This window comes from Vipera ursinii, assembly GCF_947247035.1.
Source record: "Vipera ursinii genome assembly, chromosome: 1".
Taxonomy (NCBI): domain Eukaryota; kingdom Metazoa; phylum Chordata; class Lepidosauria; order Squamata; family Viperidae; genus Vipera; species Vipera ursinii.
Genome location: NC_139512.1, coordinates 213,586,686 through 213,601,999, shown reverse-complemented (window position 1 = coordinate 213,601,999; position 15,314 = coordinate 213,586,686). Strand labels below are relative to the sequence as shown.

At 38.8% G+C, this 15,314-nt stretch overlaps 1 protein-coding gene across 7 annotated transcripts in view; it reads right to left on the bottom strand.

Moving 5' to 3' along the window:
* Positions 1-37: 37 nt before the first annotated feature.
* The window catches only part of CYRIA (CYFIP related Rac1 interactor A), a gene marked incomplete at its 5' end in the record, with an annotated part of 92,185 nt that continues 76,908 nt past the window's right edge, over positions 38-15,314 (bottom strand). For all 7 annotated transcript variants that reach the window (XM_083349504.1, XM_083349505.1, XM_083349506.1 and 4 more), the window contains 3 exons: positions 38-8,225; positions 9,295-9,365; positions 11,105-11,231. In XM_083349504.1, the coding sequence (XP_083205630.1) occupies positions 8,162-8,225; positions 9,295-9,365; positions 11,105-11,231 (262 nt within the window). In that variant the 3' untranslated portion in view covers positions 38-8,161. The remainder of the gene's footprint in view (positions 8,226-9,294; positions 9,366-11,104; positions 11,232-15,314) is intronic.

Here is a 15,314-nt window from a genome sequence, read left to right as displayed (position 1 = left end):
AAACATTATCAGGTTTATTGGGAGGAAACGTATCACAGTAAATCTGCTTCTGTTTATATATCATTTTCTTATTCATTTTTGACATTTTCCTTTTTTCTTTAACCAGTTCTTCCTTTGCCCCCAGCAAATAAACATTACCCTGAGTTGAAATGCAAAACAACAGTGAGATTTTTTTTCCCCTGTGCCACCCCAAAAATCACTTTGAAGCATATACAATGGGAAAACATTGATTTTTTTTTAACTTTTAAAAAATCCTGACTGCTGAGAAAAGCATGATAAATTTTGTGGTAGGCTAAACTGTTGAATAAAAGTAAAATAAATGAAATAAAGCAAAATGGAACAATATGTCAGATGAGAAGAAAATTGGATAAAAAAAGTTTTACAAGATACTTTGCATATAACTTGTCAGTAATGTTTGGAGATGACAATTTATTTACTATTGTATTACATCTAATAACCAGAGTTTTGTGCTATTTATGAAGTCTTTTAAAAGAATAAAATGGTGAAAAGGTTAAAAAATAAATATATCAATAGCACAAGAAATGCCATTCCACAAAAGCATACCGTCTATTCTACTGTATTGCAGGCATTCAAAATAAAAATATCAAAACCTATATTCTTAGAAGAGTATTCCTTTATACAGTTTCAAAGGGCTGATTCAATTCCAAAAATTAAAATTAATTTTCAAATCAAATCAGATCCCTTTGAAGAGATTCAAAGGCAAAACAGAAAGTCAGTGAACATTCTGGTGCTTTCTGATTTTGCAAAATGTCTGTCATGAGTATAGCTTTCTTTCCATATTTGAAAGGTTGAATGGCATGATAGGCTCTTTGATATTGGTATGAGTAGCTAGCCAATTAATTTTCTCATCTCCATTAATTGTATCTATAAGAGCACCTGGGACAGTGCTGCTTTGCTGCTTGTGTCTCTCAGTATTCTGTTAGGATTAGTTTAGGCAGGTTCACTTGGAGAAAGAGAGACCTGGATTTTATTTATTTTGAATTTTATCTCACCTCTATTACTTTATAAGTAGTTCAAGGCAGCAAACAAACCCAATCCTCCTCCTTCCTCCAATTTTCCCCACAACAAACCTGTAAGGTGGGTTGGACTAAGAGTGAGTGACTGGCCCAAGGTAACCCAGCTGGCTTTCATGGGGAAGGTGGTCAAGAACTCAGTCCACCTGATTTCTAGGATGGTGCCTGAAGTACTATACCAGGGGTCCTCAAAATTGGCCACTTTAAGACTTGTGGACTTCAGCATGGCTGGCTGCCGAATTCTGGGAGTTGAAGTCCTCAAGTCTTAAAAGTGGCCAAGCTTGAGGACCCCTGTACTATACCAAACTGAGTCTCGTTATTTATGATTTTGCTTTTAAAAAATCTGGTTTGTTCTGTCTACGTTTCTTCAATTCAATACTCCCTTTATCCTCTTTTTTCCCCCTCTAGCCTCTAGTACATATGCTATTAAGCTTTTTTCATCTGTCTGCAATTAGCTTTCAGTACTGAGTTTCAGAACTACATACCAACTAGTATTGAAATCTAGTAGTTGCTTTGGACTTGCTGTTTTCTTAATCTTCTTCAAAGTTCAGTCTAACTTGTGGGGCAAGAGTTTGCCACAGCATGTCTAATGACTGCAGGTGCCAGATGGCCTATTTGCTTGAGCTGATAAGGCCCTCCTTATCACTGATGCTATCTGTGCTTCTGGTGGAACCTGATTCCCCCCCCCCCATTGAAAGCTCAACATTTTCCCAAGAGGTGAAATGCAACTCACCTGCGCAATTGGACCACACATTACTTGTTTCTGGATTGAGCTTTTAAGTCTCTCCTGAATTTACCTTGCCCACGTCAATTCAGAACATCCATTGCCTCACCTGATTACATGAAAAGATGAGGTAACCTTTCACATTATCTCCATACTGATGACAGCCAGTTATCTCTTCCACAACTGATTTCATAGGACTAGTTAATAGTATTATTCATGTATATGTGTGTATTGGCAGGGAACGAATTCAGTAGTAAGTAGGAATCTTACCCCAAGTAAGTTATTTCAGAAGGATACAATTCTTGGTAGTATTAAAACTACTCTCAGACTCAATAGTAGAACTATCAGCTTTGAGAAACATCAGGGTTGCATTCAACTATGAAAGCAGTTTCTGCCCCAGAACTGGATACTGAACTGATATGAAATGGATCTAGAGCAATATCATTTAAGGGCTGGAGTTGGTTTGTAACCACTTACTGGAATATCTAATCCAAGGAAGTGGTGTTAGCAGCTCGCCTGAACACCTACAGTATATGTTTTTTCTGTGTTGGTTTTCTTCAAAAGAATTAATAGTCCAATCTGGAGAATGTCTAGTTCAAGCAGGCTGCTGTAGCACAAGAAAATGTATGCAGTGGACCATATGCCCCTCCACTCCAGCATTGCCTGCTAAGCATATGCATTCAATCTGTAGGTTTCAAAATCTGCAAATGAAAGAAAAGATGCTTCTTTGGTGTGTAGTGCACATGTGGGATGGCCTTATAATATTCTGGAGCAAATGTAATCTGATCATGATCTCACTTCATCTTTTCAGGCTTGGATACCTAATCTGTCCATTATCCTTTGTAGCACAAGTGAGTACCTGAGACTGTGATTAGGTGCTTCTGCTACTGTAGCCTGGATATCACGCTAAAATGGTTATGTAACGTGTGTGTCTATGTATGTGTATGTGTTGGTGTGTATATGTTTTAAGTGTGATATCACACTAAAATGGTTATTTCACACACACACACACACACACACACACACACATCTTAAAGTAAGTGCTTCAAAAGCCCCAACTTCTCCTCAAGGTTACAGGCACTGCCAAAAATAGTTAAAAATGTAATGTCTATTTGTTGTCTCCTTGACAGGAGTGAGGAGCAAGAGAACAGATCTAGGATATATTCTTGGCTTCAGAGCCTCTAGAGCAGGGATTGGCAATTCTAGGATGTCTGGGAGCCAAGAAGGTTGGCATTACAAATGGCCAGCTTGACCTCTCCTGGAAAATCCCTCCTCTCGATATAGCTCAGCTAAATCAGGGCCATGGCTTACTTGCAATAATCTTTGCTAGCAGAAGCAGAATGGCCTAGCCTGACACTATATGTAAAAAGCACTCCGTTAGAACAATTCACACTCCTAATAAAAATGGTCATGATTTTATGCTGTATTTTATATGCTACAGTTTGACTTTTTATTGCTTTCTGCTTTGCCACAATGGTGAACCACTACAAAATTGCTCTCCAGGTTTTTTAAAATTGAATTATTATTTTATTTTTTACAAGTAGACCGCTGCAATGTCAACTCAAACAGGACAAGTCCATGTGTGCTCAAGTTGCAACAGTAACACAATTGGCTTTTGATTTTTTTTTATTATACAGAAGGCAAATAATTATTCTTTTGGTTTTTTTTAAAACAGAACTCCATTGTTAATTCTACATACAAGTAAAATCTGAATATTCCATTATGAATAAAGGTAATGAAGTGCATCACTCTATTGTAGAGATCTGTATGGACCGTTGCTTTTCCAATGGCAGAAAATATATACTGCTCAAAAAAATAAAGGGAACACTTAAACAACACAATGTACTGTATTTAATAGTAGGATGTCTTATCTTGTGTTCTCTTTATTTTTTTGAGCAGTATATTACTCTGAAGCTAGTATAGGTGTTCCTCACAAGAGCAGTGAATCTGCTACAAAGGGATCCTGGGTTTGTTCGTTTGGTTTTTTTAGATGATACCATCTTCTCTTCTTGATTAAGCTCTGGGGTAACTAGTTCCATGTGAATACAACACAATCATTTAGATGGTGCAATAACGACCTTCCTTTAGCCATACATACAACACAAGGAAAATAGAAAAAGAGCGATTGTCTACTTAAAATGGGGACAGAGGCATGAAATGAAGAACTCAGTCTCTGATACGTTATGAAATAGATCAGCCATTTGCCCTAAGAAGCAAGGGTCACTTCATGGAGTGGACTTATTTTTATGTAAAAAATAACAATCCAGATGATATGTTCCTCTAAACCAGAGGTGGTGAACTCTTGGCTCTTTACGTGTTGCTGAAAATTAATCCCAGCACCTTTTATTGCTGCAGAATAGAGATTGCTAGTGGGTTTTCATGAACTGAAATCACCAGCTTTTCTGTGAATATTTCTTCAGAGGCAATTCTGCACTGACCTGGCAAGAATTTCTTTCTTTCTTTCTTTCTTTCTTTCTTTCTTTCTTTCTTTCTTTCTTTCTTTCTTTCTTTCTTTCTTTCTTTCTTTCTTCCTTCCTTTCCTTCCTTCCTTTCTTTTTTGCTGTTCAATAAACAGCCAGGACAGCTGTATCCAGTTCATTTCCTAGTTCAGTGGTGGCGAACCTATGGCATGCATGCCAGAGGTAGCATTCAAAGCCCTGTCTGTGGGCACGCATGCCGTTGCCCCAGCAGAGTTTGCCAGAGTAGCGAGCACGTGGCGTTTGGAAGCAACAGGGCAGGAAGTAAGCGAGCAAGCAGCGTTGCCCCCCGCCCCAGGGATGCCCCGGAGATGGCAAGGGACTGGCCCCAGCCATGCTCACCCAGTCTGCCGTGATCACAGCAGCCACACCCACCCAGTGCCCCCGCCCCGAGGGCACCACAATGCTGATGCAGCCCTGGCACTTTGCGATAAATAAGTGGGTTTTGGGTTGCAGTTTGGGCACTCGGTCTCTAAAAGGTTCGCCATCACTGTCCTAGTTGGTTCTAGTCTGGCTGAAAAGGGATAAAATCTCCCTGCCTAAAACATGTGTGCTACGCACATGTTTGTACATATGAACAATTATCAGAAAGAGGGGTAGTGGGAAGCAACAGTTTGGTTTAATGCAGGACTTGAAGTCCACAAGTCTTAAAGTTGCCAAGGTTGGATACCTCTGCTTAATGCATCAGGCTATACTTAAAATTGAATTTATTTTAATCATACTGATCTAGTTTGATTTCTGTATGAATACTTCAATATATTAGCTTCATTACACAATAGGAAAATATTTCATCAAACTATACTCTGTGATAAAATGTGCAAGCAATTTTTGAAATCTAATAAAATTACTTTGTGATAAAACTGTCAAATCCAAACTTCCACAAAGAGAAAGGGGAGAAAAACTATATATGCCCAATGAGTCACTGCTGCAATTGTCTATTTTCCTCCTAGCATTAAGTAGGTGGAAAATGGGGTGCATTCAGAGCCAGCTGAGTAGTGATGAGATAAAAAATTTTGACATTACTTTGGCCAAGCTAGCTGAACTAGATACTGCAAGATATAGTTTGGCAATATCTGAAGCTGACACTCTGAGATTCTTCATTCATGAATTGCATGAATTCTTCATTCATGAATTGAATTTAGATGTTGAAGAAGAGCAGGTTGAGCTAGAAGGCGGAGTTAAATATGTAATCAGTTTAGAGTCATTTTGTTACCACAAGACAGGGGTAGGCAACCTCGGCTCTTTTATGACTCATGGACTTCAACTCCCAGAATTCCTGAGCCAGCTGACACAAGAAATCCAATTCCAGCTCCCCCTCCCCCCATGAATTCCATTGTTTAGTGCCAATTTAGCTTTGACCATTAGTTGACTAGATTCTTGTGTATACGTAGCAATAATAAACACTTCTGTGCTTTGAACTCAACAAATGCTCCCAGTTATTTGCATCACAAAGTGGCAGTGGTAAGGATTTCAGATCTACACAATAAACTTCTAAGTTCAATAAGAGATATAAAAATAGAGAATTTCCACCTGTTTTACACAACTTTCAACAAGGCCGGCACCCTAAGTAGGATAACCTTATGAGCTCAAACCAATATTGCCAGGACTGCTCTTAAGTCCCTGATTTCTAAATTTGTACCAGGAAAGTGATGTTTCCAATTTAGACCCTTCTATCTCCTAATTTTTTGAGGGTTCCAAGTTTCTACAAACATACAAATATTTACTTTAGCTAATATGCACAAATTTAGTGAAAGCTAGACATACATTTAAATCAACTGATTTAAATATATGAATACCATATTCCATATACTGTACAAAGTGAACATGTTTTCTGAGAAATCTTACAAGCTGAGCATTTCACAGCTGCAGCTCATCATTTAGAAAAAAATGTTCAAAAGAGGAACAGGCAAAAAGTTCCTTGTCTAAGGAATGCAATATGAATTAAAACAAATGTAATTCCAGGAAGATTCTAGCACCACATTTAAAGATACTAACTGGTTCAAACTGATTAATATGCAAAAATCAACACAATGCTATGCCAAGTGTTTTGAGTTATACAATGCGAACTTAAGGAAATCTGTGACTACCAAGAGCTATATTCCCAAATCAGTAGTGTAGGGAACTTGGCAGCAACTACAGTGTCATTAAAAACTATTGACTGTTGTTTAGATAGCATGATTTGGGGGATGGGGGGGGGCGGAGGGTAAACACATTTATTTTTCAGAAGTATTTGTTTCTATTATATATATGTGGAATCTGTGAAAGGAAACAATCATAACAATTCCAGCAATATCAGCAAACTAACAGATATGGAGTTGCTCAGAAAAGGCAAACATTTTAATTTTACAAGTTGTATTCCTAGGAATAGATATATTAAGAGTTAATCTCGCCATGCAGTCAAACCAAACCAGGTTTCATGAGAGAATCTCTTTCTACCTAAGTTCTCTTCCAATGCCACACATAAAATTATTTATTTTTTTATATTAAAAAATCTTACTATGTGGCTCATAGTAAGTAGAGTGGAGTAGAGCCACTTCACTTTCAGCATTAGAATGCACAACACAGTTAACAGAGATAACTGAATTACAATTTCAAGTTGCTTGAGTTGTGAAACATCTATTAAATACATCTTTAAAATTGATGTCAAAAATAAAAGCTTCTTAGAGTCCCCCCCCCATTTTTCCTAGTGAATTTATTGGATTTTATACAAAGAACTAGGGCTTAAGGAAGGTCTAAATAAAACATGGCACACATATTAATGCCAAGATGCTGTTTGTGGTTAAGGAATCATTGTGGTAGGTCATGTTTAAATTTTTTCAAGATAGAAGTATGAAGAAGAAAGCAAAAAAAAAAAAGTGCCTTATACCACAAAGCGACTCAGTGCTGCTGTCGGTATGGTCACAAGCATACATACACACAGGCAGTACTATATACAACAGCATTGTCTCTCATTAGATTTCTGCACAGTCCTCCATTCTGGCCTGGTTTGAATGTACACCTATCTTGTCTTAACAAGTCAAGAGATGCATAAGCCTTGTACTGCATATATGTCCTTGCACTGCTCCTTCTCTCCTCCAGCTGGAAGTCTTTTTTAAGATTGGGGCTTCTTCTGATACTAGGAAGGAAAATGTCCAGGTTTGGACATAATAAGAAGCTATGGCCAATTAATCCATGAAAAAAGAGAAGATAATGTAATGAGAGAATGCAAGGGCGCAAGTCTTATACATATTCTATCTTGGCTTAATGAGCTGAGAGTTGTACATCAAAACTCAGGTGGCATTGGTCTACATCCATAATTCATAGCTCACTTATCTGCCTAAAGGCACAAGGCAAGCATTATGCATATAAATTAAAAAACTTAACAAAATTATTGTATATACATGTGTAGGCCTTGGTGAAAACCCTGATAAATTTGTTAGAAAATGAGTCAGAAAGAACTGACTAACTGCCTTGCTCCACACAACACATGCACCTGGTGTTACAAAAGTTAAGTGAGGATGGGGTTTGCACCAAGATCTTCACAAGCACAGTCAAAAGCTATGACTGTTTAGAGATTATCCCAAAGAGTTACTTTGCATACATCCACACACAAAAAAAAACAAAAAACCCACTTCTCTCCAAAACATAAGCATCTAACATAACAAAAAACAAAGGCACGTAGACACTTTCGTTATTTATATATTCAAATTAAAGGGTACCTCTTAAACTTTTTGAATGGTAATACAAGTACATAAACAGATGTCGTGCATTACAAAGTCAGTCATGTTATTGATACCGATCCACACACACACTGCAGCAACAGGAAGTAATCAATTGTTATATCATGTAAATTATGCATCTTTACTAACACCACCACAAACTATTAAATTATGTAAACAAACACCTTCTCTAAATAATTTAAAAGTCCATTTCTCAAAGGGGGGGCATTACTGAAGCATCGCTCGAACTTGCTTTGAAGTGGATTCATCATTCAGGTGTTTTGTGGTGAACCTAAAAGTGACAAAGAAAAAAAATCAAAAGGCTGGTATTACTTCCATGAGGAAAGACAATTATTCTACACATCCCTTCACAAAAGTGCTACTTTGTTCAATAGAGCTGACTCCCAGATATAATCTGTACAGCTTTTGGGCTTAATTATATAATATTTTCCTCCAAGGTCATTTTGGGAATAACTGATAACAGATACCAAAAGGCACAGAATTAAAATTGGTCCATATAGAAACAACAACTATAAGCTTACAGAACAAATAAGAGCATCACCCATCAATATAGCTGCATTTTACTATCGCATGTGTAAGATGAGCATGTAATGAGTAACCTTAAGAAATTCGTGGATTGAAATGTGGCTTCTGCTGCTTTTATTATAAACTTATATTACAAATGAGCGTGTGCTATTGCTTCTCTGAGGCAGATATTGTATACCCCAAGCTCACTGAATTTTCCCATTTTTCTCCAGCCTTGTCCTCATTTCCCTCCTTCCAGGTTTCTCTCAGGGGATCCGTTTCCTTGCAACCTGCAGTCTACTTAACTAGTCAACCGTAGGCCTCCATAGCTGATGTTTTAAAACCTGGAGATCCTGTGTAATGAGTAACTGTTCTGAGCCAGGATCCAGCTCATGCCTGTCCTTTGGAGGGGTGGAGAACTGAATGCATGTGGAATAGGCTTCGGCATCAGTTAATTTACACTTTTCGCAGTGGAAGAAGGTGCAACCTGGTTGAAGTAAGGCCACAACCCTATGGGCAACTGCTGACATTTTTGATCCTAACCATTCTTCCTGTGCAGGAAAGTAGGAGTCAAATTCAAGATGGAGGAAAAAAAATGGCCTCACTGAGTGCTCTCTTGTTTTCTCCTCCTCCTGTTCCTGCTCCTCCTCTTCTTACCCCTCCCCATACAAAAAGAAAAGCAACGCTTTTCTAGCAACTGCCACAAGTGAAGAAAATAATCTGATGGCTGAACTCATTCCTTTGTGGGCTACAGTTTTGCAATTAGTACATTGGGGGAAAGGGAAAATCATGCATTATTCACACAAAAATGAAATATTGTTGGTTCAGGAGGGTACCTGAGAGCATTCAAAAGCCCTTCAACAGTGTCTGGTGGCTGTTCTCTTAAAACCTTTATGCAACCCTTCATCTGTGAAAAAAAGAAATGTGCAAGGAAAAAAGCCTGAATTTGGGTGCATGCAAAATACCCAAAGGTAAGGAATGAAAGCAATGAATTCTGTCAAAATGGTGTATTTCCCAAAGGAAGAACTCCTCTGCCACTCTGATGTGGCAGGAAAAGGCAGGAAATAATTTGCTCTGCCCATCATAGCCAGAGAACCTGGCTGCCTTCAAATCAAGTCTTTGTAAAATAGGCCTCTCTCAGCAAATTATGCTTCAATTATGCCAAGCATCTCAGACATTTTCCAACAAGATAACAATTTTTATAAATATAATCACATTATCTCCCTGAATCCATGCTTCAAAGTCTTCACATAGTTTTTATAAGCAGTTTAGAGCTATTAAGCAGAGCTGAAACTCCATAAATGATTTCAACCATATTTTTATCTAGGGAACACCACCTTCACTATCTTTCAGACTTCTTATATCTTCAACTCCTGCAATAGGGGGTTTACCCACTGCTTTAACCCTCAATATTGCTTTGAGGAGTTGAAACGGTGGGGGCGGAAACAATGGTGGGATTCAAATACGTGAACAGCCGGTTCTCTGTGTGCGTGCCGCTTCCGGAAGTCCATTTTGGGCCTGGGCAACAAAAAATTAGCTACCGGTTCTGCCGAAGTGGTACGAACCGGCTGAATCCCACCACTGGGCAGAGGCATAGAAAGAAAAGTGTGACACAGAAAACCCGTGGCACTGGGAAACGCTAATTTTCTCCCCTGCCCCCATGTCTCCCCTTGATAAACTCTTTTCAAAATGCTGGTGGTAAACTGAACCTTAAATTTATAGCACAGCCTTGGGCTCCAGTAGGTGATGGCTCCTCTTATCGGATAGGGTGGGAGATCTCTCCTCCACCCTGAGGAGAGAAAAAGCAGCATCAGCCGCTATTGTAGCAAGTGACAAACCATTATCTTTACTAGCTGCTGAAGTTACTGAAAGAACTAAGAACTTGCCTCATGCGTTCCCCAAAAAGCACACAGAGGCCAAGTGCTCTACAAGGAAAAAGAGCAGAACCACCATATATTTCCTGAAGGAAATCAACTCTGTCTCATGGACCAATCCACTTTATAAGCAGCATAAAACACTTAACTGAGGCAGGTCATTTACTTTTTCCTCTTTGTCCCCCCAGTTTCTTTCTGAGACGCTTCCTTTTAAATTGTAAATCTGTGAACAGAGATGGCCATTGAGGGGCCCTGCGCTAGTTCTGCAATCCTTTTAACCCAAGGCATTTAAACGTATTTCTGGTACAGCTTGGCTTGGCTGGATTTTACAGCCGTTTTACATGTTATCGTTTGCTATTATTTTAATTTTATTATTGCACAAAGTTTTATACTCAGTAATTATCTAAAACGTTAACGTTTGGATAAGATGCAGATTGTCTTCAGGAAACTATTGAAAATTATTTTCCCATGATATAGAATACTAGGAAATTTCCAATTTTCTACTCCTTCTTGGCATGTTAACACAACATTTAATTGTGTTTTATTCAGCACTGTGTAAACTGCTTTGAATTTCTTGTAATCCTATATGTCAGCACAGAGATTTTAAACAAGTATTTTTAAGAGCAAATACCCAGTATGAAGATTTTTCTCTTTGCCATACAGGTATGTGGTATGTTTTAAACCACCACTGAACCCAACATTATTGTCTTTTTCTACAAGACCTGTGAATTTTTGTTAGGAATAAGAAAACTTTGCCAGTCATTATTCTTACATCTATTTTTGAAGCCTTTGAGAAAGCTCCCACTGGATGAACGTGGTCGTAGAGAATAATCACCCCAACCATTACTCTCATGCAGAACATGAGGGTTTCTTCACTGGTGAATCTACTTCTATATTCTCTGAAATATAAGATATTTTTTTTAAAAAAATGGTATTAATGTCAGAATTTTTAAAATAAATATTATTTCAATTCATTTCCATCTTTCACATTAAAAATGCTTTTTCAATGCCATGTGGAAAGAATTATTCAAGACAGAATATCAATGACTGCAAAGATTAGCACTACTGGCAAAATATAAAAGAGGGAGAAAAGCAAAGAAGACAGAACTCAGAATGAACACAAAGGTTTGTTTCCTTTCCAATGGATATTCATTTCACATTGTTGATCCCGATTCTACTGCTAAAAGGAAGTGGGAGTGTTTGGTTTAGTCATAAAATGACTCTAAAGACACAAACAAAAATACAAGTGGATTGACAAACCTACAGATGCATACACATAGGCACAAACACAGATGTCATTGCCCTTGATTTGCTAAAGTTACTTCACCTGTTGTCTTTTAGAGCATTGTGCTGCATCCTGAAATCACGATACATTTAAAATGGAGAGCTGTGGAGGAGGATTAATCTCTCCTTGTCACTTTGGTGTTGCAGAATCATTGTAATAGAACATTAATATGCTTCGATAAGTCAGGAAGCTCTTCCAGCAGTGGGAAAAGTAACACCTTCACAGAAAACCGATAGCTTCAGCCAGTGGGAGGATATAGAGGAACACCATGAAACAGATTTGTTGTTTGAAGTGAGGTAGGGATGGGGAAGAGATAGCAAACTGGCCGTTTGTTGCAATATCTATGGGAGGGAAATTATTCTTTCTTGGCACCTAATGCAAGACTAAAAGGTATGCTACTGACCTCCAGGATGGTTTACTTGTATCTTTTAACATTAAACAAATCTTTTAAAGTTATCTTAGGTATTCAGAACTTTCTGAGGAAATTATATTAAAACCTGGCATAGGAAAATCATATTTCTGAAAAATGAAGGGAATATGTAGCAATGTGTAATTTTAATGTTGAATTCTTTAGCCTACAAAATTGCTGTTTTATGATGACTTTATGAAACCTGCGCATCAGCAATTTTAAAATTACTGGATCAATAAAAATGAAGCATCTGTGAAAAAATATTTTAATACTATTCCGTTTAAAAATATATTTGCTTTAAACACAATTCTACTACTAAAACCTATTTGAAAAGTAGAGGCAAAGGAAAGATGGATAGGTAGCTAGATGAAGAAGAAAAGGAAATGTTGGCATTTTCCAAATATAGTCATTTCAGCATGGATGATAGGAGCAAGGTTCACTGAGTTTCCCTGACAGAACGACTAATCTTCAAACATCAAAGGCTATAAAAATACACAATTGGCTAAAAGGATAAGTCGTGGGGAAAGTGACCTGTTTTTAAAGATCTTTAACCTTTTCATCCTGCCATATCATTTTCCACTCTCTGCAACTAAATATTGAGACTTAAAAAAAATAAGAATAACAAGCCAGTATAATTCACTTAAGGATTAATTTATAACACAGCATTGCCTGTTTCAATATTCAAAAATATTTTTAAACGCTTTAAAGTTTTCCTATAAGAAAAAGCACACTCAGAAAAGTAACATATAAAATACAAAATAAAGACATGTTTATTAGAACCAGCGCCAGAAGCTATATAATGTTGGAAATCCATTTGATTGGAAGCAAAGAGAGAAGAAAGAAACATTCCACTTGGTGAACTACTGCAACGCTCTCTACATGGGGCTGCCCTTGAGGACCACTCGGAGGCTTCAACTGGTGCAGAATGCGGCCGCGCGAGTTGTGATGGGGGTCTCCCGATACTCCCATGTAACACCTCTACTCCGCAAGCTGCATTGGCTTCCAGTTGCCCTGCGGGTGAGATTCAAGGTGCTGGTGATTACCTATAAAGCCCTAAATGGCATGGGTCCGGATTACTTACGGGAGCACCTGCTGCCGGCGTCAACTTTCCTTTGTCCTGTGCGCTCCCACAGAGAGGGCCTCCTCAGGGTGCCGCTGGTCAGAGAATGCCGGCTGGCAGCCCCCAGGGGGAGAGTATTCTCTGTGGGCACGCCAGCCCTTTGGAATCAATTACCGGTTGAGCTCCGGATGGTTCCTGACCTTCGCTCTTTCCGGCGTGATCTGAAAACTTACCTATTTGAACAAGCCGGCCTGGTCTAATGGGTTTGGGGTATTTTATTTAGTAATTTTTAATTATTTATTGTAATGGGCTAGTTCTATTTAATTTTATTTTTAACTTTTGTATATTGTATTTTTATTGTATTTTTATTGCCCTGAGTCCTTTGGGAGAAGGGCGGTATAGAAATTAATTAATTTATTAATTAAATATATACCCCTGTGAAACAGAATGCAAGTTTCCACAGCCCTTTAATCTGTTTTCAGCAGGGCTTTCCTTATGTTATGATAGCCTTGGCCGTAGACAGTCCCTGTCTGACCTTGTTGGGACCTAGAAACTAACTGGGTAGGCCTACTTATTCCTTGTATGGGAGACTTCCAGGGCCACCTCAGAGGAAGGCAAAGGCAAGCCACTTCTACAAGGTGGCCAAGAAAACTAAGCTGTTGTGTTCATGAAGTCACCCGAAAAATCGAACTCTGTTTGTAGGAGAGTGGATTTCACCAACTTAAAGTAAAAAGTAGATAAGATAAGTGATGACAGGTTCAATGGACTAGGAATTTCCCAGAGGAGAACAAAAAAAAAAGACCTTGGCATAACTTGTCCTTTAACTCCAAGAGAGATCAAACTAGAACTAGACATTAGAAATGTTCAGATTACCACCAAACATGTCTGACATACATAGATCCTCTCTAAATTTATTATTTATTTTATTTTAATTCTATTTATATCCCGCCCTTCTCCGAAGACTCAGGGCGGCTTACAAGCTTAGCAGTAGCCTTCATTCTATGTATATGCCTGCTTATTAGGGCTTTCATACACACCCCAAGCGGCATTATTACAAAGTCAGCTTAATTGCCCCCAACAATCTGGGTCCTCATTTTACCTACCTCGGAAGGATGGAAGGCTGAGTCAACCTTGAGCCTGGTGGGATGCGATCCTGCACTAATTGCAGGCAGCTGGTGTTACTTAAGGAGGCATTAGCCCACTGCTCCACCAAGGCTCTTTTAAATAGAGCCAATGAAGTCACATATTTTCTGTTTAGTTCTGCACTGAGGATTTCAAAGGCAGGCCATGTCTGCAAGGGGCAGCCTTATGCATAAGCTGCATCTAAGTGACACAGCAAGCCAGAATTCACAGAGGTGCTGGGTCCGAGATGAATGATCAGCATATTAGCCTACATTGTTACTTCAACGGCTCCTGCTTAGTCTTCTGAAAGAAAACCATGGACAGCTCCTACTGTGAGGTTCTTAATGCAGAAAGGAGTAAGCAACCTGAGGCATCAGGGCTGCATGTCTCCTCAAACTCCTTTTCTAAAGCCATCAGAGCCTCCTATAGCACAACTGCTGAAGATCATCAGGTCCTTTGTTTTCAGGTAGGAAACAGTCATGCAAGCCCTCCAGAAAAGTCACAGCCCTCCTACCTTTGTGTGTGATTCATTCCTACTCACTTTGCCTAGCTGCCCAAAGTACTGTGACTTTTAGCCCCTCAAACATGATCAAACCACCCCCAGCCTCTCAGACGTTTCTCAGGCCTGGATAGGGTGTGCTTGAACAAGGGCCTTGTGTCTTATTCCACTGCGGTTCAGATTGCAAAATACATCACATACAGCTAGTGCGTGTTAGAGCTGTGGAGTGATTCATATTTGACAGGGAAAAGATGATGGATGGTAAGATTGAGAGGACAAAAGATGAGTAAGGAAAAGATAGAGCACCTGCTGGCAACTCATTAACAAGGTTATGCATTTTCTTAGCCACAGTACAGACGCGACCAAAATTTTACAAGTAGTCCTTGACTTAACAACTGGTTGTTTAGAGACCAGTTGGAGGTACTTATGACCCAACTCCAAAGTTCCCATGGTTTTGTGACCACATTTTAGGCACTGTGCAACCAGCCCATATTTAAGGCCATTTGCAATATCCCCTGGTCATGTGACAGCGAGTTAGGACATTTTTTGCTGAAAACCAGTTTAGTTTACGTCCGGTTTTCAATGAAATCCCCAATAGCAATCAATG